The 25,954-nt window shown below is 37.5% G+C and overlaps 1 protein-coding gene across 1 annotated transcript in view; it reads right to left on the bottom strand.

Annotated features, from left to right (window-relative positions):
- CNTNAP5 (contactin associated protein family member 5) overlaps nt 1-25,954 on the bottom strand; it is an 893,510-nt gene that overhangs the window by 279,770 nt on the left and 587,786 nt on the right. Inside the window, exon 13 of the mRNA XM_084797079.1 lies at nt 6,216-6,416. Coding sequence (XP_084653205.1) covers nt 6,216-6,416 — 201 coding nt within the window. The remainder of the gene's footprint in view (nt 1-6,215; nt 6,417-25,954) is intronic.

The raw sequence follows: 25,954 nt of genomic DNA, 5'->3' as shown, positions 1-25,954 counted from the left end.
AATTGGGTGTGAAGGAAGATATAGACTGGTCCTGATTCTGTCTTAAGCCTTTTCTGCTTCTTACCTGATGCTTCCATCTTATCACCTGTAAGCGTTGTCTCATAAATTAACCTGCTTCCTATCTTCCCTGCTATGATGGACTGTATCTCCTGCAGGAAGGACCAAAATAAGCCCTTTCTCTCTCAAGGGCTTTCTGCTAGATACTTTGGCACAGTGAGAAGAAAAGTAAGTTATGTAGGAAGGTAGCTGACCAGGTTACTGATCCACTGGGGAGGCCATAGCTTCAGTGTTGACTGTTCCCATCCTTTGTATGTAAACATTGTCTGAACTGAACGCTACTTCATTTCATATACTAACTTTATGATCCCTGTTCAGAGGCAGAATTCCTGCAAGGTGCTGAGGTATGAGAAATGGCTCAACATCAGCCAAGACATTGTAAAAATGGCTACTTCTTCCCTGAGAGAAATGGGCTGCTAGAGCATTGCAGGCTGGTTACTTCAATACTATGAAAAGCTGTCCTTTAGTAATACCATAGCTTTGCATAAATCTTTGGGAAGAAGTAGCTCATAGAGTGGGAAAATGAAAGGATGCATGGGAGTTACAGGTCATATTTCCTGTGGGCCACAGCACCATGGAGTTTCCAGGACACAACTTCACTTACAGAGACAGATGGCATATAACCTGGATAGGCAGCTATGGGTAGATTTGGAAGGAAGTAGCAGAGGGATAGTTAGTAAACAAGAAAGTCATGGTTCAGTTACCAATTGGGTGAAAGAAATACAGTGGTACACCATGCATGGACTTCTCTTGCCTGTCTTCCCTCTGTTCTAACTGTTGTTGGATATAGATAACCAAGAAAGTCTCAGAACTTGGAGAGAGATCTAAGGAATGGCTCTGGGGATCTTCAGTCTGTCCCCTAGAAGCTGTGTAGTATAACAGTTGAATATTTCCCAGGAATTTGCACAATTTAAGACATACTGGCAACTATGTAGCCCTGGCTACTCTTCTCTATCCATCTTTATTTTTCTATAAAATAAAATAAAAAATGTAAATGCATTCTCATTGTAAATATAATTTTCTTCCATCTGTGGAGTTTTTCATCATACAAAAGAAACAGGTGTGCTTTTATTTAGTAGAGCAAGGTACAAGGAGGAGCTCAGACTCACCTCTGCTTTCTAGCACTAATCAAGCCACGTGGGGATAATAAATTTTTCTGTGCAGGTTTGAGGCTTGGTTTGGAGAAAATGCTTAGCTGGCATTCAGACACAGACACAAAAAAAAAGTTTTGCCAACAGTAGTCATTTGGGTGTTTCTTTCCTTTTCTCTCATCTCATCTTCTTTACTTGGTTATCTGTTGTGTATACTATACAGGCAATTGTATGGGAAGAAGACTGATAACACACCATTTTCATACCATCTCTAAATCCAACTGAAAATGCTATTTCCATTTTAATACTTTCCTGGTGCTCTGATTGCCACATTCTGACTACCAGTTAATGACAACCTATAAGCTACAGTATTCTCTCTCTCTCTCTTGTGTGACTTGCAAGAATCTATTCTTTCCTTCCACCATATCCTGGAAATTGACCTCATGTGTCTGTCAAGATGTCTCAATAGGATTATTTGCTCCACCCTTTAGTGATGTGACAGTAAAGACTAAATAGCTATGTCACAGGGCTGGGAATCCTTTCTTAATCTAAATTGTATTTAGACAATGAAAGAAGAATGCCTTTGGTCCTGGCATTGAGGGAGGCAGAAGAAGACTAGTCACTGTGAGTTCAAAGTCAGCCTGGTCTACAAAGTGAGTCTAGGACAACCAGGGCTACATAGAGAAACCTTGTCTTGAAAACTGAAAAATAAAAACAAAATACAAAAACAAAAACAAAAAAAGAAGAAAAAGAAAAAGAAAGAAGTAAACTTACTCCTACTGACTACTGATGAAGAGTAGAAGCATGTACATGCACACATATATCCCCTCACTCCATACACACATACACACAAACTATAGTTACATTATAATAGGAAATGATACTCCTATTAGACACCATCGCTTACATGTAATAGCCCAATTCCAAAAATATTTTCCTGTTTTGGGTTTGTTGTCCAGGAAGGATCTATAGACAAACAAATGTTACAGACTATTGCCAATCTTATTGGTTATCCTCCAAAAACTGTTGCTAAGACCGTATAGGTAAAGAACAGTGTCATCAGTGTTATTATCTGTGAGCCCTCCTTGCAAGTTATAATAATAACAGCTGATATGGCAAGACAGACTCACTGGTGCTATAGTGGCAAGAACATCATGCAAATAATCAAGCACATTCTTATAGATTTAAGTTTCTCTGTACAAGATCAAATCCATACCTAGGACCATTGTTGGGTCAAGAACCTGTGACTACCCAGGTCATATGTCCTACTATTATTCTATTAAATGGAAATGGTATTAAACTGACTCCTAATAATATATTGCTATGTACACAAATTAATGTATCTTTCAACCCTCATCAGAAAAGCTTCCATTTTCAGTAGATAGTGATTAACAGAGACCCATGACTATCCAAGGTAGATATAATAATAGTCTGAGTAATGCTTAGCTTTAAATGGGATATTTTTACTGTGGTCTCACCTTCCAAACCTCAGAGATTATTATTGTAGAAGAGGTGTAAAGACTATAAAAATTAAAGATGGTGAGGGAATAAAAGGAAAGAGTGTCCTTAGCATACAACAGGGCAGCTAAACTTAGGGACTAAGAGGTTAGCATACCATGCACAACACCTGGGTAAGCTTAATCTATAAAAAAGTATCAACTTGGAGGGGATAAGTAGACATGAAGTTCCACTCTTATCTAGGAGAGTATTGAAACTGATTGCTTCTAGATAAAGAGAGCCAATTTTCTTAAAGGGTGTAGCAAGCACCTGAAAGTCACCCATGTTGTAGTGGAAAGCTACATCTCCATGAATATATGGGTAGCACAAGTTGGACTTGATGCATACTAATAAAAAATGAAAATAAAAGAACACAAAGTTAGATGGAACCTAGGATGGGCATCTAGGAGGAATTGAGGAAGAGTGGACAGACATGAGGAAACTCAGTGTATGAATTTCTCAAAGGACTAATGATAAAAATGAAATTACTTTTAAGCTTATATCATATAATATAATCAATTTTGGTCATTGTCTACTGAGCTGGAAGTTTTGAGAAGAGTCCCTGACTACTGAATGTCTGGGAAATACAGGCACAATCCAAGGATTGCAGACTGTGTTTCTCTTTGTCTCTTCTTCTTAGCCTTATAAATTTAAGATCTTTGTGTAAATTTAATAGGCAGTAAAACTGAACTGTAGAAACTAAGCAAACTGGTAGAAATGATGCAGAGATAGAATAGAGACCTCACTCTCAATGTAAACCCCACAAATCTATGGTCTTCCTATGTAAACCTAAACCCAAAGAAAATAAGACAACTGAGTTAGAAGACAATGCACTCACAAAAAGGAATGACAGGGACTAGAGACCTAAAAGGCTCAGCATCTAAAAGTGTTGCTCTGCAAGGTGACCAGAGTGCTGTTCCCAAGCATCCAAGAACAGTAGGTCACAATAACATATGATTTCAGTGATAGGGTTGCCCAATACATATGACCTCCAAGGGCATTGTTGTAGTTGTTATTGTTGTTGTTGTTGCTGGTGGTGTGTGTGTGTGTGTGTGTGTTTCTGTGTGTGTGTGTGTGTGTGTGTGTGTGTGTGTGTGTGTGTGTGTGTATGCATGGACACACACATACTCACACATGCACACATAAATAAATAAAAGGAATGATATAACCTAAGTGACATAACAGTGTAAATCCTGTGAAGCCCCAAAGTCAGAATGGAATACTTGTATTTTTTTTAATATAGGAACTCAAACACTGGAAAATGACAAGGTAATAAAAAGAAAGGGGGGTAACCTAGAGACAACCCTTGAAAGGCTTAGGGTGTCAAATATTTTCAGTTTAATTATCATAGGACAGAGAAATACTCCAGGAAACACTGACATTGAACATTGTAGGCAGGCAGTTGTAGGGAGTAAGATGTGAGGAGAAGAACATAAATAGGGATCCCTGATTTTATCAGACCGAGAAGCACAGCACAGCTGAATACAACAGGAGTCCCAGAATTGATTTCACAGTAATGATTCTGAGTCATCAAAAAGGAAAAAAGTCCCATTTTCTGTTCTGAATTCTGTGTTTAAGAAGGCAAGGAGGCGTGTAATCCATTGGACAAAGACTTCCATTTAAAGTAGTTAAAATTTCTTTGAAAGTATTTTTGGTGTTTAAAGAGATAAGTGGCAGTTATCTGGAAAATTGTAGGTTAGTCAAACAGTGCAGTGTACTGAGTTAGGCATCTCCCATGCATGCTTTCCTGACATTTCTGTCTCTTGTTCCACAGCCACTCTAAACACAAAAATGCCCTGGGACACTAAAAATTGTGGCAGAATGTGATACTTTTTCTTGGATACTTGATATTCTTGTAACCTTTAGTATAAATTAATATTGACAGAAATGAATGACTCCATATATGGACTTAGTGGCTCATATAATCTTAGCCCTCAGTAGCAAGAGATATGCAGATCCCTATGAGTACAAGGCTAGCATGTTCTATATACAGGGTTCAAGGATGACATAGATTATAATGTGTCAAACCTGCCTTGGCATTTCAAGAAATGGAAAATGGACAAATGTAGCTGAATGTTACTATTCCCATCTCCACTTCCTGGTCTTCTAGGATATGAGCAGGCAACTGTTTTACTCTCCTATTCTTCAGACCATCCTGTTTTTGCTACCATACCTTCCCTGTCATGATGGGACTCAAACAATGAAACAAAAGAAATCCTTCTCTTAGATGCTTCATTAGGTGCAACATCACAAGAACAAGAAGGGTAACAAATATACACATAATAACAAGTCATGTATTCACTATAAAAAGACAGCATCAAGGGAACATGAACAAGTTAGCGATGTGTTTATTTTTTTCTAGAAATGAAACTTTTTGGTTAGGTATTAGCTCCATTGGTAGAGTGTTTTCCAAGCATGTGGAAAAGCCTTGAGTTTGATGGCCAGTACCACAAGAGAAAAAAACAAACAATAGTGGCACACACATGTACTCCTGGCACTCCAGAGGTGGAGGAAAATTAATTAGAAATTCAGGGTTAATCTCAGCTGCATAGTGAGTTCAAAGCAATTGTATGCTACATGAGAACTTCCATTTTAATAACAGAATAATTCATTAAAAATGAAAATTTACTTTTATAATCATATCTATTGAAGCATTTCTTCTTCAGGCAACATAAATTCTGTGAACATGGAGTTGCCTATGCTTATCTTCTTTAGATCTGTGCCTGGTGCTTCCTCCTTAGATATGCTTTGTTCTAGACATAATGCATCACTCTTAAATTTATGTGCTGGCAGCTTTGGTAACTTCTGATGTGATGTCATCTTCTATCTCTCAAACAAAAACAACAACAACAATAACAAAATAGTTTCCAACTACCATACTTCCCATGTCTAGCTCAAATGCTCTTTCTTTAAATGCTATTTCTCTTTTAAAAACCTCTTCATTTCCACAACTGTTGATGGTAAGTATTGTTAGGTCATCTTTCTGAAGAAACAGAGACAAGTATAGACTCAACAGACAGTCCTAGATTATCAAAGCCAAGACTTATAGCTTTATTTGGGTCATACTGCTCCTTAAAACAGAGTGACCAAGTACACTGCAGCCCATTTCTTGTCAAAACCTCTTTTTTTAAGGCTTAATTATAGTTTGTTGTTGTTGTTGCTGTTGTTTCTGTTGTCATAAAACACCATTAACAAGAGAAACTTGAGAAGGAAGTTTATAATTCTCAAGGGACACTCCATAAGTGAGAGAAGTCAGAGCAGGAACCTGGAAGCAGGAACTGAAGCAGAGGCCATGGAAGAAAATTGCTTATTGGCTTGTTCCTCCAGGTTTTCTCAGGTTTATTTTCATGTTTTTTTTTTCTTATGCACCTGAGGACTACCTACTCACAGGTATTACCACCTGAAATAATCTGGGTCTTCCATATCAGTAATTAAGAAAATTATCCTTCATAGACATTTTTTAAATTAAAGTTTCCACATCTCCAATGACTCTAGCATATGTCAAGAAAAATATAGCCAGGATATTTGCATGTGGGTTTCAACGTACCATGAGGATGGGTAGGGCCTTACCTGGTGTGTTAAGCAAGCGTGATCTTTTGCAGTGGTATGCCACCTCCTGTTCACAGTGCTCTGAGCCATCAATCAGAGCCTCTAGCTGCTCCATACTGCCACCATAGTCTAAGGTCATGACATAGGGCTTCTCAGAATCAGAACCCTTTACCCGAGTCAGCTCTGTGTTGTTGTGTTGAACTGTCATCCAAATCTTGTCCTCTGCACAGACAACAATGCAAAGTGGGAGAAATTAGAAGTAAAGACCAAAGATGAGTACATAAATACTGAGGCACTCAAAGTATAATAAAATCTCCCCTGAATGCTCTATATAGACAATAGAATCAAAGCATCCTATTTCTTATAGAAGGTATAAGCATTTTATTTCTTATAGGGTTCTACATCAAGTTAATATAGAGGCAAATAATCTCAGGGGTTATGCTTATGAATCTTTCTTCCAAAAGTTGTATACTATGCATTTAATGGTCATTAATAATTTAAGTTAACAAACACAGTTTTCCTCCTTATCCATAGTGACTGTTCAAAAACCTTCTAAGCACCTGCTGGTGCTCAACTGTCTCACATAAAATGGTACAGCATTTGCATGTTATATACACTCACCTTATACTTTAGATCATCCAATATTGCTTTCTATATGTAATAAAACACGAATTCTATGTAAATAGTTTTATACAGTATTGTGTAAGAAATTTTGACAAGGACAAAATGCCTATGCAAGTTCATTACAAACACAGTCCCAGAGGTAATTTTTTAAAGAACTTTTAAGTATCAGAATGAAAATAACAGCTACAGATAATAAGCATGTGTAAAACAACACATCATTATCAAGGAGGAAACTATATTATGTAAGCACAATCATCTGGGTATTAACTCTTAAGTGACAATACAAAAAATGTTGGGCATGCTGGCATATGCTTGTAATTCCAGTGCAGAGAGAGGTGGATGACTGGGTCTTGTTGGGCATACAGCCTAGCCTATTCACAGAGTGCCAGGGCAATGAGAGTTTTTTCAAAGGAACAAAAAGGGGTTGGAAAGATGGCTCATCAAGTCAGAGTACACTTATCTTGCAGGGGACCCAAGTTCAGGTCACATAATACATATTAGGTGTTCACAACCACATATGACTCTATCTTTCAGGATCCAGTTCTCTCTTCTGGCTTTCATACACAGTTACACTCTCATGCACAGATACCCCAAACACATACACACTTTCTTACTTCCAAATGAAAGCATAAAAGATGAATGACATCTGAGAAATGAGACCTGAGGTTGTCCCTTGGCCTCCAAATACATGCAAACATACATGCACATAAACAAAGATTGTGATTGTTATTCTTGGTTGTCAACTTTACTATATCTGGAATTAGCTAAAACCAAAGTAGCTGGGTACACGTGTAAGGGATTATTTTGTAAACTAAATCATTTGAAGTAGGAATATCCACCCTTTAACTCAGATGTTTTGAGGTGAGATAATCCATCATTAACATGGGCCACACATTCTGGAGGCAGCCTATATAATGGACATAGAAGATAGAAGGTTTCCTCTTTACCTGCCTGTCCTCATTCTTACTGAAAAGTTTATTTGCTGGCATTAGAACCTACTTCTTGGGGATTGTGGCATTTACTGAAAAACATCCAAGGCAACCAACTTCAGGGACTACAATATTCTAGGAGTTTCTGTTGGTAGACAGCTATTGTTGGACTATCTGGACCATAAGCCTCTCTAATACACACTATATTTACACATTCTGTCAATACTCTTCTTCTGTATAACCATGACTATTACAAAAATCATATACAAATACAAACAAAAGTTATCTGGAAATTGTTATACTGAATGAATGCAGGGACCTGTGGCTCTTTCAATAAGTACAAAACAGCAAAATGAGGACAAATGTAAAATGTGGGTAAGAAAGACAAATTTGAGTTTAAAGGTAGAGAGATTTGCACTTGAAATCCACTTTTGCCAGCATAAAACTTAGACTGGTCACTTCAGTGTTGTAGTCAATTAAAACATGCAATAATACAACCAGGGTGTCAGTGCCCACTACACAGGCAGGCTGCAGGACTGCTAATGCAGAAAAGAAACCAAGACCATTAAGTTGCAGGACCAGCTGGAAGGTGACTCAGCAGTTAAGACCAGCTACTTTTCTTCCAGTGGTTGCCTGTTCAGTTCCCCATACCCAAGTATCATGGTGCATCAACACCTATAGTTCCAGTTGCAGGGGATCCAGTGCCCTATCTGGCCTGCAAGGAAACTACACTCAACAGTACACATGCCCACACACAGACACTCAGGAACAAACATTTTAAAAATAAAAAAAATAGATCTTAAATTTGAAATGTACTGTGTGGAGTATGTTGAACACTGTTGTGATAACTGGGAGGAAAACATTTACTGCAACTTCACAGGCAGTTTACTTCTGAGTATCCTCAGGGGACTAAAACAGGGGAGGAAACAGGAAGACCTGTAATGCATTTGCCATCTGAAAATCTTCCTCACATAATTGCAACACTATTCTTCATAGATTCAAAGAGCTAAAAAGGAACTGAGCAGAGAAATCATGTGGTTTCTTCCCTCTTATACCCTCTTAGTTTTACAAATGGGGAAACAAAGTCCCATAAAGAAAACCAATAACTCACAGCATTTCTATTACAGAACACTGACAGGAAAACATGCTAACAAGCTGAAGGCAACAGTTGTTATTGACTATAAATGGCAAGACTAGGGTCATTGTTGTGGTTTTCAGCTAAAATAAAATGGAAAGAACTGACTGCTTGGATGTCCTGTATTAATTCTTCCCAGCAACTCTTTCTATGACCTGCAAAAGGTTCTTTCATCTCCCTACATTTCAGTTTCAGTATATTAGATGAAGGAAGACAGAAATTGTTTAGTTTGGTTTTAATACTTTCCTAAAGATTTTCCAACTTGAGAATATTCTCATACCACCCAATGAGATTATTCTCAGCAACAATAAGTTACACTAAGAATAATTAAATAAACCAACTAAATAATAACCACATGTTCTCAGAGAAACATGTGCTTTGCTATTTTAAAATAGAATTGCACTGCTGTAAAGTCTAGTGAAAAAAGTAATTCCATTGAATTTACCCTATGAACATATACAGGGGGAAGAGGTCCTCCTCATATACAGTCATAGGGGAAGGGAGTAAGGGGAAAATGGGAGGGATGGAGGAATGGGAAGACACTAGGAATGGGAAAACAATTGAGAAGTAATATGAATAAATTAATAAAATATATTAAAAAAGAATTTTAGCTCTCAAAATAAAATAACATAAACTCATATTGTTAAAGTTGTTAAGAGAATATTCACCTAACTCCAAAAATGTTGTTAATATCATTTTTAGTTATAGTGTCTAGAACTCAAGACCGCCATGATAGAGATGGTACCACCCGTAATGGGTGGGGTACTCCCCATCAATGACTAATTAAGAAAATGTCCTAAACATTTGCTTGCAACTTAATCATATGGAGGCTCCATGCTCTCTGATGATTCTGGCTAGTGTCAAGTTGACATGAAACTAGCAAGCATGAGATGCTATAAATGAGATATAGTAATGGATAACTTTGAAATGACTGTGATATTTCTAACAAGGTTTATGAGTATTATGTTACATGAGGTTCAGTAAATAAGAAGCAAAGGGGAGGGTACCCCACAGAGAGAGAGAGAGAGAGACAGAGACAGAGGAGGAGAGAAAGGGGATAAGAGGTAAAAGAGAATAAGAGGGTAAGAGCAATGTGTATTTCTAAGCTATATTGATGTAGTTATGCTACTGCCCCACATGCTAGAATATCTTTCAGACATTATATATCATTTTTACAAACATTATAGGCCAAATTACATTTCCAATATTATTCAGTGAAATTAGGCTCTCAGTGAGACTTAGGATGTTTCATTTGTGTCATTTTGGTCAAGTTATAAAGGGTTTAGAAGCAAAGGTGTTCTTCAGACCTGATCTCTAGACATTCCACTTGAATGCTTTGGCTCTCATTTCAGAAGCTATAAATTGTTTACATACAGAGACACAATTTAATTTTCTTTCATATTTCCCCATTACATCTCATTATCACTATTATTATGATTATTGTTATTAATAATAGTAATTACAAATGCTACCTACTGTTCATCTGTTGCCATGGGGATTACCACTGAGAATGAATAATAAACAAAAGAAAGTTATTTTAAGAGATAAAGAGAAGAGAAATAATTCTGACTATTAAAACTACATTCTGCTTAAATATCTGTCTGTTTGTGGAGCAAAAAAAAAAAAACAATTACTGTAGGTTTTTTTCACAATACTGCTAAAGAAGAACCATCTGCAGATTGTCAATGCCCTGAATTAGTGCAGCAGTGCATTTTAATGAAAATATTTTTAAATGTTTAAGAAATTAGAAAGGAAATTGTAAAATCCATAGAAGCAACTGAAATTGAAAGTACAACTTAGCAGATCTTCTAGGACACAGCTATGGCAGTCTATTCTTAGAGAAAATTGTATAATGACAAGCAGCCACATGGAAAAATCAGATGTAAGGTAAGCAAGCTAATGATGCTCCTTAAATCCTTAGAAAAACAAGAAGAAAATCACAAACCCAGTGGGCAGCAAGAACAATAAATGTTAAGGTGGAACCTAGTGAAATAGAGACACAAGAAAATATAGGACATCAATCAATCAAAGTTGAGACTTTGAAAAATTTTTAAGTTTGATAAACCAAGAGAGACAGACTCAAAAAGAAGACCAATTTAACAACATCCAAGATGAATAGGGAATTATTAGTGTCTATTCCAGTTAAGTCCTGATCATGTTACTGTTAATACAAGTCCAGGAACCTATGCTGTAGGACCCACCTTCTCTTCAACCTTTATAATGGGAAGGATGACAATTGGTGTAAAGCAATTTCTACCTCCTTTAAAAGCCACAGAGTTCCATAAAGAGCTGTTATTTCTCCCAAGAGTACCATCCCAGCTGCTTGGGGAGGAACACATACCTGTCTGTTGTTCCTATCACAACCAGGTGCTTTTAGAACAGGGTTTCTCTGTTTGTGGAAACATCCATTACCAGTTCCAGGCCACTGCACTCCCTGCGTTAGCTGTGATGTACACAGTATCACATCCATCATTCCTCTTCTACCTGACTGTGCTGGCCACATTTACGACTTCTAGACAACCTACTTGACTGTGATTTATCCTCTCAGTTCACTCTAGCCCTCACTTTATAGGTAGCATTTTTGAGAAGTTATTTTTCTTTTCCTCTGGTTTTAAAGCAGATAGTGTGATCAAAAAGACCCAGGAAATCTGTTTTACAGTCTAACAAGTTGGTGGATTAGATGCCACATATACTGAATCATATCTGGTAGCTTTGAAAAAAATGTTATCCCTCGAGGATATCCAGAACTTTCTTTTAGTGACATTCTTCAGTGTGGCTTGAGGGCTAAAAGGTGAATAAATACTGTAGACCCTGATCTCAAGAGTGTATAGATGGGTGCTGAGGTTTAGTTCAGTTAGTAATATGCTTACCTAGCAAGAAAGAATACCTGGATTTGATTTGCATCCCCACACAAACGATATAAGGTGATATATCCCTGTAATTTTTGTACTTAAATAGGGACTCATGAGTATCAGGAGTTCACAACCATCCTCAGCTACATAGTGAGTCCAAAGCCATCTTGTATACATGAGACCATACCTAAAAAATTGGTTGGCTGTGGGAGATTTTTTTTTATATTGCTTTCCCATTGAGATACATATCTAGTATAACAAATGGAGAGGCTAGCGGACTGATCTTAACTGTTTTATACTTGTAGCTTGCATAGACAAGAATATTTTCAAGCCAAATTATAATTTGTATTTTGTGAAAAAAACAGTGATGCTGTGGGCAGTTCTTGCAGTGGTCTTACAAATGTTCATTTTCTCTCTGTCTAGAGACCTTTTCATGGTCTTTTGTCATTTAGAAGGATCATAAGCAACTATTTTTTAAAGAATACTTTAAAAGAGGATGGAGATATGTCTTGGTAGTGAAGATATATTGCTATTCTTACAAAAGATCCAGGATTAATTGTTAGCACACACATGTAGATTTGCAGCTATCTGACAGTCAAGTACCAGGGGGATCCGGCAGCTTCTTTTGGCCTCCACAGATGGCAGGTATGGCCATGGTATATGTACACAAATACAAAAAAAAAATAAAACTTCTCATGCCAATAAAATTAAATAAATAAAACTTTTGAGCAGTGTTAGTACAGGCCTTTGGGAGGCACAAGCAGGCATATAATATTTCCTAGTTCATGGCCAGCCTGGTCTACAGAGTGAGTTTCATAACCACTAGAGACACACAGAATTTCCCTGTCTCAACATAAAGAGCAGACTACCAAGAAGAGACTTGATATCCTAGCATCATATTCAAGGGAGGCGGTCCCTCTCAGTCACAGTCACAGTCATAGGGAAGGGGAATGGGGTCAAACTGGGAGAGAGGGAGGAATGGGAGGATGCATGAGCTGGGATAGCAAATGATATGTAACATAAATTATTTTATTTTTCAATAAAAATGTGTTTAAAAAGAAATTAATAAACATTTATTTATTTACTTGTTTATTTATTTATTAAGTATGTGTGCACATCTGTGTTCAGGTAAATGTATAGGCACCCACATGCAACAATGCATTTATGAAGGTCAATGGGATTGAGTTTACATCATCAAATATGTGCAAATGTCTTTACTCCCTGAGCTAACTGGTTGGCATTTAGCCAAGAATGACCTCGAATTTCTGACCTTTTTGTCTCTTTCTCTTCAGTGCTGGTCTCAAATAATCTTTACCACTGCTTGATTTATGCATCAAGTACTGGGGATGGTAGTCAGGGCTTCTTGCTAACTTGGTAAGTACTCTAAAAACTGAGCGTCATTTCTAGTCCTTGACTTAGAAGTTTCTTTGTGGTCATGGAAGAATATTGTGGCAGACCTTATTTAGGTCCAGTTTGAAGATAAAAACAGCAATTCACTCAAATTTACTTTCATTTTCAACATGTGTCATTTTTGCTATTGAGTGGTAGTAGTCTTGAGCCTTAATCTTCCACAATCTCTCTTTCTATAAATGAAAATAAGAAAGGATCCCTTTTTTACATTTCATCATGTGTATTAAAGGAGAAAAACTCTCTGAATGTATAAAGTAGGATCCTCAGAATGAATACTGTTTCATAATCCTTCATTTAGACATGTGAAGATATCAATATCACTCCACAGAACTTTTTAAGACTCTGTCAAGTGTAAAGGATTTGTCTTCATCTAAAGAAGTGATAGCAAAGGGTACCATTTACACTTGCCTCCTAAGACCAAAAGAAGACAGGTTTTTTCCTCACCTCCCTCCTCTCTCTCTCTCTCTTTCTCTCTCTCCTTTTTTTTCTGTCTGTTTGATTGATTGTCTTTGTCTCTTTGTCTCTCTGTCTTTCTCTGTATTATATGTATTATATGAGTATCTGTGCACATGGTTGATTAGAGTCATATTCTCAACTGTTTTCCTCTTTACCTACCAAAGCATGGTTTCTCACTGGACATGGAATACACTAATTAAGCTATTACATGCAAAACTTTTTTATAGTGACTCTGAATATCAGACTATGGAGTGCTAGAACTAAAGATGTGCCAACACAACTGCCAAGATTTCTCACATATACATGCCAAGCTTCTAATATGCTAAACCATCTCCCATCCTCAAGACAGCTGTTTCTAACATATGTCTACCTGTCTATTCTGCTTATTCTCTGATTCTGGAGAATCTCAGAGACAGTAAAATTAATTCACTTTTCAGTTGACACTCATTCTCCCAAGCCTATCACAATATAAATGATATTGTGTCTGTTACATGTCATACTATGTGGGTAGCCTTTTCTAACTCATAAGGTCTCTTTCATACAAATTAAAATAAAAACAAAAAAGCTACATATGCTATAATAGAAAAGAGTGTCTCATAAACCTCTGCCTAACACTTTGCCATAGTGTAACTTCCCTTGTTGTAATAACATATCCTGACAAAAGTAAAATCGGGAAGGAAGATTTTATTCTGGCTCACAGTTCAAGGCTATAGGAGAGCATTGTAGGGAAGCAAGGGTAGCAGGAGAGTGAAGTACCTGGCCACATTTTACCCACAATCAGGAACCAGGGAGTGATTAATGCTTTTGTTTGGCTCACTTTAACATTTTTATACATCAAAGCCAAGGAGATGGTGACACCAACAGTGGGTGATCCTCCTCATCTCAGTAACCTAATCAAGATAATCTCCCATAGCCATATCTAGAGACTAGGCTAAACTAATCAATCCTTCACCACTGTGCCTAGAGACTTGAGTCTTAGATGAGCTAGATCCTTTCAAGATAATAATGACTAACCACCAGCCACTCTACCCCCAAAACAGTTCTATGACTCACCATGGACTTAAGATATCAGGATCTCTCCTTGGCTTTTTATGATCTCAGCAATATATCTTGCAATCACTAAGAATGACACTTGGTTTTTAAAAGGTATTTGCTTTTATCGTTGACAGTTACCTTTTGAACATAACAGTATCATGGGAAAAGGCAAATGTCCATCAGTAGATACCTGGCTGAATAAAGGGTTATTAACTGACATAGTGCAGTACAAGGAAGCCAGAGTAAAGTATGTGGCATTTCAACTGATCTAAACTGCTTTCTCTCATATACTGTCAAGTGGCCAATGTAAGTACCAATGCAGAAAGAGGATGCTAATCATTGTGCTATAGTAGGTGAGAAGATGAACACACAGAAAAACTACAAAATAGCATAAACCTATATCCAGAGGTGATGAACAAAAATAGATTGAATGTAACAAGAGAGGGAGATTTCTCTGACCAGTTATGGTGTGAGCTTGCTATTTTGACTTTTCACTTTTATCAGATTAAGAAGCACCTAAAAATTAGTTTACTCCTAGGCATATCTGTGAAAGTGTTTCCAGAGATGATTGAGACTCAAGTCTCCAGGCACTGAAGTGAAGGATTGATTGCTTTGATTGCTACCACTCATAGTTTTTAACATTGAAACATTTTAACTTCTCATATAAATGAAATCAAATGGATGAAGCAAGTGTAAGTCTGACTACAGAATATTAACTGGGTAAAATCTCCTAAATCAACATTAACATGTTAAACCACAGAACTAGCCAAAAATTAAATGATGTCATTTTGATGACAGTGCTTTTTCTAACAGTAAACTTTTGGCAGAATATAATCTAAGGATGAAAGCCAAATGATGCTCAAGGAAGTTTTTAAAATGAGTCTGTTATTGTCCTGATGCTACTGATGTGGTTCTAAGCCACCTTGGTCTATATTGTAGGGTGGAGCAAATGAAAAAGTATATTGATGTTATGGGACAAGTCTCACAGTAGGGGGCATATGGGAAGAAAACATAATCAAAGAACTATTAATGATTTTGGGTTTGCATCAGTGGCAGCTTCACTGAACTTGTAATATAGACCCACATACCTGTGCACATGTAATTCTTCACTGTGCTCTTTGAAAAAGAAAAACAAAACTCAATGTGATGATCAAGCCTATTGTCTAGAACTTGATTTCCAAGTCTTCATAATAAGGAATATACATTGTCAGGCTGTTTGCTAGATCTGGTGTACAATAGGACAAATTCAATGTTACATTTTTTAAGTTTGGATCTCTTGTTTGTAATGATTTATATTATCAGGTGTAGTGGCCAAGGCTCTCAGCATGTCAGAATGAGGTTTCTGGTCAGTGTGAATTGAGGCTCTCAATTAACCTCCATGTGTCTGGTGCTATGCTGTAATCTGGTATCTTAGACTGTGTAAAAAAGTAAAAGGTCAATTGTGTATCAGCACTCACCTGTCTCTGGTTCCTGACTGCAGAGGCAATGTATGTAGCCATCTCTTACTCCTGACATGATGCACTCTCAACCTGAAATTTCCCCAGACCAGAAACTCTGGTACTTCACTGCCTGGAGTTCAGTCCCATATACCAAGTTCATGTGTAGAGCAAGGCTACAATTTGCAGTTTGCAAGTGAGCTCTGGTCCACACTCTGGGGACTGGGCTCCCATCCTCTGTGGGCCAGTGAATGAATAGAGGCCAGAACTGCCTATGGTCCGCACTGTGCAGAACCTCTCACCTAGTTATCTCCAGTGCTTGTAGTCTGTGGTGCTCTGCAGGGTCCATAATCTTCTCCCTGTAGATCAGATACAGTACTTTTTTGTGTTCCACCATCTTGGAATTCCTTCTTCTCCTCCTCCTCCTCTTCCTCCTCCTTCTCCTTCTCCTCCTCCTCCTCCTCTTCCTCCTCCTCCTCCTCCTCCTCCTCCTCCTCCTCCTCCTCCTTCTTCTTCTTCTTCTTCTTCTTCTACTTCTCCAATTCACAAAATTTCAGCAAAAGTAGGATTTTTGGACTGGAGAGATGACTTTGTGGTTAAAAGCTCTAGCTGAAGTCATGAGTTTGATATGCAGCACCCACAGGTGGCTCACAACAACTACTCAGTTTATGGGTACCATTCCTAGGAACTTTTTCTTTAGACTATCAGAACCCAGATTGACAATTGGTTATCAGTAGTTTCATAATCCACTGTGTATCAAAATTAACATCCTTGCCAGGGGTTACCTCAAGAAAACATCCTCCTTGGCCTACAGATTAATGGGAATGACTGTTCTTTACAGCACCAGTGAATTTGCTGTGGGTTGTCAGTACTGTTTAATGCCTCAGTCTGTACTTTCTTATATTTCCCCCAAAATATATGTCACAACAATTAAAGGAAAACAAATAAAAAGTCTCTGCAGAGATGGCTCACTTAGTAAGGTGCTTGCTACACAAGCGTAAAGACCTGAGTTTAGACTTCTAAAATCAGTATTGGGTAGGCAGAAGTAGCTTGACCTGGAGGTGACTGGACAACCACCCAAGGTGAACTGATCAGGTTCAGGTACAGTTAGAGACTCTGTCTCAGAAACTAATGTGGAATGGCCTAAAAAAGCTCTTAATCTTGACTTTTGGCTTGTGCATTTTAATAAACATATGTATGCTCATCCACATAAGCATGATCACACATACATACCTATGTACCTCTAACTTACATACTCATGTTTAATATATACATGTATATATGTGTATATATACATATATCATACAACATACATACAGAGACAGAAAGAGAAAGACAGAGTAGAAAGACAGATATAGAGGAAAATAGATACACACACACACACACACACACACACACACATATGGGGAAGAGAGAGAGAGAGGAGAGAGAGGAGAGAGGGGAGAGGGAGAGGGAGAGGGAGAGAGAGAATAAGAAGAAAGGAGAAGTTTTGGGAGTAAAGTATTTCTAGATTGAGAGCAAACGTGTCTTGAAAATCAAATCCCAAACATGAGGTGTCTTAAATTTTTGAATGAAAATACTCAACAAACAGAAGCTGCATTTGTACGTATAATGCCAAAAAGGTTTCTTGTGATTCACAGTAATTATACTATATAATCATCAGAGTAAACCTGCAAACAGAGTTTCCATGTTCTTCACACAGCTGCTTAGGAAATGGTGCTATCCCCAAATGTGAAATGCAGATCACTGCACATCAGGCTCATAGTTGTTATACAAATAACAGCTGTTTCTAGTACAAAATCAACTCAGGGGCTGGGGACATGGCTCATTAGGTAAACAGTACCTGTTGGTCAAGCTGAGGGCATAATTTTATATCCCCAGTCCACATAAAAATCCATGCATGCCCATCTGTGCCTATAACACAGCATGTGGGAAGGAGAGTCAGGGGGGGTTGCTGTCTTGCTAATCAACAGTTAATTTCCAAGTTCCAGAGAGGTCTTCTCTATAAATGTTGCTGTTTCCTGATCTCTGTGCATATATATGGGGAAACGTGCTCATACATATGTGTATGCATACACCACACACACATATATCATATAAACACAAATCTCCTCACACATACACAAAACCTGGCTCAAAATGCAGGTATTCAAAGACACCTTGAATGACCAAGTTTCTTCTTTCCTTTATGTACATTTCCTCCTGGTTTCCCTTTCTGTGCTACCAATGGATTCTTACTCTATTTACCAAACTGGGTCTAAAATATCTGTGCAATATACCAGTCTTCTCTCAAAAATTTTTGAAAAAGAATATATTTATTCACTTTGTGATTTTTTTTTGCTAAACTCAGGAGTAATAAGATATAGTTTGTTTGAGCTATTTTGCATAATTGGCTTAAGGAATGATCTATAAAATACTAAACCCATAAAATAAATGATGAAGTAAATAAATAAGAATTAGAAATACATAATTTATTGAGTGGAGTCTACCACTTCAATGTCAAAGTCGTGTCTAACTTTACACTGAGAATAAAATCAACTTTAATAGCAATTGAGAGAGTCACAAAATAATCTGAAGTATAGAGAGATGGCTCAATTAATAAAATGCTTTCCTCACCAGTACAAATACCAGAGATCAGTCAGTAGAAACTTAGATGTAAAGTCAGGCATGATAGTACTGGGTTGAAACAAATAAGGCAACCCTAGAGTGTGTGGCCAGTTGGTCCAGGTGAATTAGTAAGCTTAAGGCCAACAAGAAACTATGTTTCTTGTTCAAAAACAAAAGTAGGTGCCACTCAGAGAACAACATTCAAGGTTCTCTTCTGTCCTACACATACAGGCATACACAATAGACACACACAGACATGCACACATATCACACACACACACACAGAAAGTATATTTTTAAATTTTAATTTAATTTAAAAATTTAATTTATTTTTTATTTATGAGTTTCTTAAGGAAATGAATAGGATTTATTCACTGTGTGATCTTTAGTGCCAAGCACAAACAACCTTAGAATGTAATTTTCATAAATTAATTTCTACATAATTAAGTAATGCATAAATAACTGAGCACATAAAAAATATATGATGGAGTAAATAAATAAGAGATTTGGCAAATAGATAAATAGATTAGAGATTAATAAAGAATTTGAGAAATTTGTGGGCTAATAAAGAGGTAAATGATGAAAGAATTATAAGCCCAGTGTCAGGAAATCTTGAGAACTCAAGCTTCCTCTCCTCATTAATCTCCTCCAGTGTTCTCAGACTCAACATGCCCTGCTAAATGGATGTGTGAAAGGAATTTCTCTAAGTGGCTGTTAAAATTCTTGGCAATTTGGAGGTGATAGTGCTTTAATTTCAGGGTAATGCCACAGCTTTATGACTTAGTGCTTTACTTAATAGCTCAATTTAGCAAGAGATTAGGCCTTCTTCTGCTAGCCCAGAGAGATCACTTCAAAGCAGAGGATTCTACAAATTGCACTAAGATCCACTGTAGGACTTAGCTTGAGAGACCTGCCTTCTGGAAGCCCTGTGAGGACCGTACTTCTGGCAACAGCCTGATGCATAAAATGCTGCTTCTTTTATCTGGTGGATGGCTGTTTTTAAGCTCTTCAGAGAACTCTTCATTACAGAAATCAACTGTCCCTAGGAAATGAGAGCCACAATATAAATTGGAATGACATAAAGATGCAGCAACACTAATATTATTCCAAGTGATTAAACTGCAATTGAGCCACAGCACACACATCACTCATGAGTGGATCACCACCAGTAAACCAGCTTTGAAATTTCTCTCAGGATGAGCTAAACACACTGTCCATGAAGACTGGTCCTGCTTTTGGGGTGGGTGGGTATAGAGAGAGAAGTGTGGTAGGATAGAAAATCAGGGAAAAGTAAAACAGACTTGAAAAGGGAAACAAGCCCCTCACTTTGGAGTTGATGTTTGGAGAAGTCAGAAATCTAGCCCAAGGAACAACTGCTAAAGGCCTTTCTCTCTTCCTGCTAAAAAGCTACAATTTTGCAAGTCTCTCACCAGAGATACTTTGTGCAATGCAAGTGGCTCATGGTTTCAGGTTTTCAGATTATAATTTCTTCCAAGAAATTCCTACAGCCATCCTATAATTTCAGTTATAAAAAAATACTGAATGGGAGTTTCTTCACAACCCTTTTAGCTGTACCCTGAGAGCCATCAAAATAGTCTCTATGACCATTGTTAAAGCATTCAGTAGTTACTCCACTTGAGTATGTCAATAGGGCCTGCTCTTTCTCTGAGACCCCCTCCCACCATGCTTACAGTTTATATTAAAATACTACTTCTATGGTCCAGTGAGTTGGCTCAGTGGGTTAAAGCACTTGTTTCAGGTTTCATTTCTGGAATGCATTTGATGAAAGGAGAATTCTTATTTCTGTAACTTGTTCTCAGAAATATACACCTTCAGAAGCACTAACATACACAAAAGTAAAATAGATGTAATGAAAAATTGCCCTGTCTCCAGGCACAGACAGAAACAGATACAGAGAAGGATATTACTATGGTAGGGTCTCTAACCTTTCCAGAATTTGTAGTATTTTTCCATTGTAGCAAGAATGTCCAAATAGTTAGCTTTCTTCATCCTGACTTCTTCTTCACCCATAGCAGGAACAGTTCTTTAAAAATACAGACTTGGCTATGGCGTCTCATCCATTTCCAAAATAAGTTCCAAATTTCTAGCCATGATGAATCATGTTTGAAGTGTATCAGTGTGAAGATGTGAGAATTGTCCTTATCACCTCATCTGATAAGATGCTCACAATACTGTGTAGACTTATTGCATCCTTTGAATTTTTCATTTTGTTTATTATAATTATTTTCTGTGAATCAAAACCAAGACCCTTGTTCAATATACTTTAATCCAGTTTCTTGTGTATAGCTGGCTTTTTCTTGCTACCTACTGAAAAGGTTTAAGGATTATTCAATATAAAGTATTCACTTATAATTGGAAACATGCCCAAAAGGAGATTGGGATAAATGTGATGACACCCTACTGATGTGAAGACACCCTATTGAGACTCTAGGTAAGAGAAATACAGGAATTGCAGAAATAGAAGGAACCAGAGGGTCCTTGAAACCTACAAGAAGAACATCGTGTTGGGTGAATTGGGGTCCAGGGGTGTCTGCTCAAACTATTGCACTAACCAAAGACCAAATAGGCAGTAAATATCAAAGCCTTACTTTGATCTACCCAATGGACAGGACAGTCTCCACAGTTATGTGTAGACCGGGGACTGACCCTGACATGAACACTGGTGCTACATATTTAACCACCTCCCCTTGGTGGGGAGCCCTGATGGCACTCAAAGAAAGAATAAACAGGTTACCAAAATAAAACTTGATAGCCTATGACTATATAGTGAGGGAGGAGTTCCCCTTCGGTCTTAGACCTAGGGGAGGGGAATAGGGTAAAAGCAGAAAGGAGGGAGGAATGGGAGGAAACAAGTGAGGGTATAACAACTGAGTTGTAATCTAAATAAATTAATACAATTAAAATTTAAAAAATAAACTAAAGGTGAAGCATTATTAACAATGCCCACCTGGGTCTCTCTCTGTCTCTCTCTGTCTCTATCTCTCTCTGTCTCTCTCTGTCTCTCTGTCTCTGTCTCTGTCTGTCTCTCTCTCTCTCTCTCTCTCTCTCTCTCTCTCTCTCTGTGACTGTATGTGTACATTTACACATGGCAGTGTGTGCACATGTCCATATACATGTGTGGTAACAATAAGAAGATAGGGTTTTCATCAATAGTAATCCATCTTGGTTTATGAGACAGTCTCTCATTGAATTTAGATCCATTGATCAGCTATATTGTTGAGTCAATGCACTCCAGGGATCTGCTTTAACCCATTATCTAAATCTGATATTACACATTCTCACTTTTACACTGGTTTCTATGTAGTTGGCGGGGACTCAAACTCAGTTTTTGTGTTTAAACAGCAGGGACATTTCATATTGGGCCTTCCTCAAGGCTCAATGTCAAAATTGATTCTATATTTCTAGTGGCACTTTGGCTAGAATAGTAACTCAACACAAACAAATACAGACAAATATAAGAGAGCTTGTTACAGGCCTTCTGTGACAGAAAACATTGCACTTAGAACAAGTGCTTCCACTGTAGCAGGTGTAATTGTGCTCCTCTTTTTGGTACTCATAGCATTATTCTAGAAAATGTTCTAGCTCCTTCGATAATGAGTGATTCCATAGGTAGATATACCTAAGTAGATATTCAATATATGGTCTCAACTCAAAGGACAATTTGTGACAGCAGTAGTGTGTGTGTGTGTGTGTGTGTGTGTGTGTGTGTGTGTGTGTGTGTGTGTTTCTCTCTCCCTCTCTCTCTCTCTCTCTCTCTCTCTCTCTCTCTCTCTCTCTCTCTCTCTCTCCCTCCCTCCCTCTCAGTATACATGTACACATGCATGCATGTGTATGTGTGTGGATTCCAGAGAACAACCTTGAGTACTGTGTCTTAGGACATACACTGACCATCATGTTTCCTTGAGAACAAGTCTCTCATTGCCCTTTGACTAGCTAATTGAGTTAGTTTGGTTGGCTACTGAAACCCCAGGGATTCACCTGACTCTGTCTCTCCAGTACTAGAATTATAACCAGGTGCCAGCAGAGTTGATTTTTGCATGTGTATCAGAGATCAAAACTATATCCTCCTGCTTGCAGAATAAGAACCTTACTGATTGTGCTGTCTTCTCAGCACCTTGAATGCAGTAAATTTGCAATGATGACTAAACAACTGATGATTTAGAAAAATAAATGTGAAACTTTGGCCCATACTATATTTGTGTCAATATTTGGAAGAACAATTAAAACTGTACATTCTTTCTATAGTCCCTGCCTATGTGTACCTCCACACAAGTATGTATGGATGTGTGTGTGTGTGTGTGTGTGTGTGTGTGTGTGTGTGTGCCTTTAAACATGTGATTTAAATTTTGTCTTTGTGTGTGTGTGTTTTGTTTTCACATGAATGTAAATTCTTCAGTGGGAGCACATATATATGAGTGCAAGTCTGTGTGTATTTTGGAAGTAGATTGATTGGGGATGAAGTCAGTAGAAGGATGCCAGCAAAAATTTGCATTACACATGCCATGAAACAAACAACTTACTTTGATCATTACCATTTGTCCAACACTATAAGCATACTCAAACTGTGAGGAAAAAGTAATGTCCATGTGTATCTTATGCTCTCAATTACTTTCATTCACCTTATACTGACAGACATGTGTGGAGCCAATGAGTACACTGCAGCCACTGCTCTAACTTCAGGAAGCAAGGAAAATAACTGAGGCCAAACTGTGTGGACATAGTTTATCATTGCAGTCAATACCTGGAATGATAATCGATTACCTCCACCACACTTCACATTATAGCTAGAAATATTGGAGAGACCTTCATCACAATATCTTGTCTACTCCATTATGCATGCTTTGATAAGTTTTAATGAAAAGAAGCTGCTGATGAGCAAAGAGAATTGGAGAACCATAAAAGCCTGGTGTAGCATTGGGACATTCTAACAGAGGCTTGGAAATGGATTATGAACTGTTTGAGAATAAAAAACAAGCTTTGATTTAGAAATCTGCCTAAATATCTTCTGCAAATTCTCTGTACTCCTTTTCTATTGCCCTACATATATGAAACTGGCATTGGCTCTGTAGTGATAGGGATGGAATGTGTTTTGACAGTGGCTCTACGTAAACAATGTTTCACATAAATATGCAATTTACTGAAGAGGAAGATGCTTCTTCTGGGAAATAAATATATTGTACTAGAAGGCAAAGTATCTGCTAACATTAAAAAATTTATAAACTCACTACAAACTGAGTTCTAAGGAAAATATTTTAAAACTGTACAAACTGGCTGTAATCTGAGTGGTCTATGTGGTCAGAGATTCCCACTCTTCCAAATGGGCTCCATCCTTAGATATTTTCCCCAGAAAGATTCTCCACAGACTTCTCTAGTCTTGAAAATAGAATGGCCATTTAGAACAGGTAGAGACTTTATTGATTTATCTCATATGCTAAGAATGTTATATAGCATTCCATTATGTGGAAAATTGTGACTAGAAGTGATTGTTGATACTATAATCACGACATAACATCAGATCACTGTTTCAACTGCTTGGTTTAGAAAAAAATGGAACTTCATGAGTGTGATAATTAACATAGCTGCAAATTTGGCAGGCTTCAGTATTACAGAGGACCTCTAAGCAATCACACAAGGACATTCAGCTATAGAATAATGTTGTGAAAAGACCCACTGTAAATGTGAGTAGCACTATTATGTGGGCTGGGATCACAGTGAGAACAGAAAGGAGAACATCAGCATTCATCTCCCTCTGCTCCCTGACTATGGATGTAATGTGACAAGGTGCCTCATATTTATACTGTCATGCTTGCTTTAAAGTGTTGGCCTATATCTCCAAACTCTGAGACAGAATAAAGCCTGCCTTTCTTACTTTGCATTGCCATGTGTCTTGTCAAAGCACTAAATGAAGTAATTATACCAGGATATATCCTGAGATTTTCATATTAATCTTAAGAGAAAATCACTTTTATTATCTTCATTTTCTGATAAGGAAACCAATCTAGAATAGTTAAATGACTTGACCAAATGTGCATGACTATATTTTCCAATCATTAGGATTTAAACTCCAGTGCAATTCCAAAACATATATCACTCTCATGTTTGAAGATGAAAGACATTGGGAAAGGCTGCATAGTAAATAAATTTCAGAAGGAAATGAGAAACAGTGAAGCATGTTTGACTTCTGGACTTAGAATTGAATTGCAAATCCTAACAATGACATATAACCAGTTAATACTGAATACTAAGGCTGTTTTCAAAGCTCCTATCTGTTATGAACTTAAAGGGAAAGGGCCTTAGTCTAAGATACATTACATAATGTAGAAAAGCATAAAAGGAGAAATGGAGAAATGAAGTTTGAACTTAATTTCACTTTGCTTAGTAAACTAGAATCAATAAAGAAGTAGAAAAAGTATGAACAAAGATTCGTCACAAGTTGTATTTGCCTACTTTTCCTTGATTAAACAAGATTCATGTGGTAGGGTGATCTCTGAAGAGATTTATTTAAGACCACAGGTTAGGCGGCTCAATATAAAGCTGCACAGCATTTACTCAGGTAAAAGCAAAGAACTTCAGAAGGAGGAGGCATATGTAAGAGAACGAGATTATGTGCTAATACAGGAATCCAAAATGACTAAGAGAGGTCAGTCTTGATCATTCATAAAAACAATCCCGTGAGAATTACCCAGGCTTTCAGTGATCTGTGTCAACCAAATGGCAAAAGGACAACCCGTAGGAAGGCAGGTTCCACTCAAGCAATGAAGTGCTCATATTATTTTTATCTCATGTAACATGGAGCCTTTTAAAAGCAATTTGCTTACCTTTTTCTGGTAGAATTAAAAGACATGATATTTGTAGACTCCAATTAAATTCCCTAGGATGGCTGAATTCAGTAATTGGCAACCATCCCACAATATATCATACATATTACTCAGCAGTAGGCATTTGTCTCCTTTGACTTCTCTTGTAGCCAAAACACCTCTTTTATGGGAAGCGTGGACCAGGGACAATTTTCATCGAAATGCTTTAGAAAGCATAGGACAAGTATACTAACTGAATTAGAATTTCCTAAGCTAGCCTCTAATTCTATATTTTTTACTAAAAATCCAAGAGCGATTTATGAATTGAAAAGAATCAGGACACATTGAGAAACCCAGTCCCAGACTGTGTGTTTGAATGGGACTAGCTACCAAGAAGAACAGGAAACAATACAGTTTCTATTCCTGCTCTAACATGATTATAATCTAGGTAGCATATA

Source organism: Acomys minous, assembly GCF_964271855.1.
Source record: "Acomys minous genome assembly, chromosome: 1".
Lineage (NCBI taxonomy): Eukaryota > Metazoa > Chordata > Mammalia > Rodentia > Muridae > Acomys > Acomys minous.
Note: the sequence above shows the minus strand (reverse complement) of the source record. Positions and strands in the feature narration are given on the sequence as shown.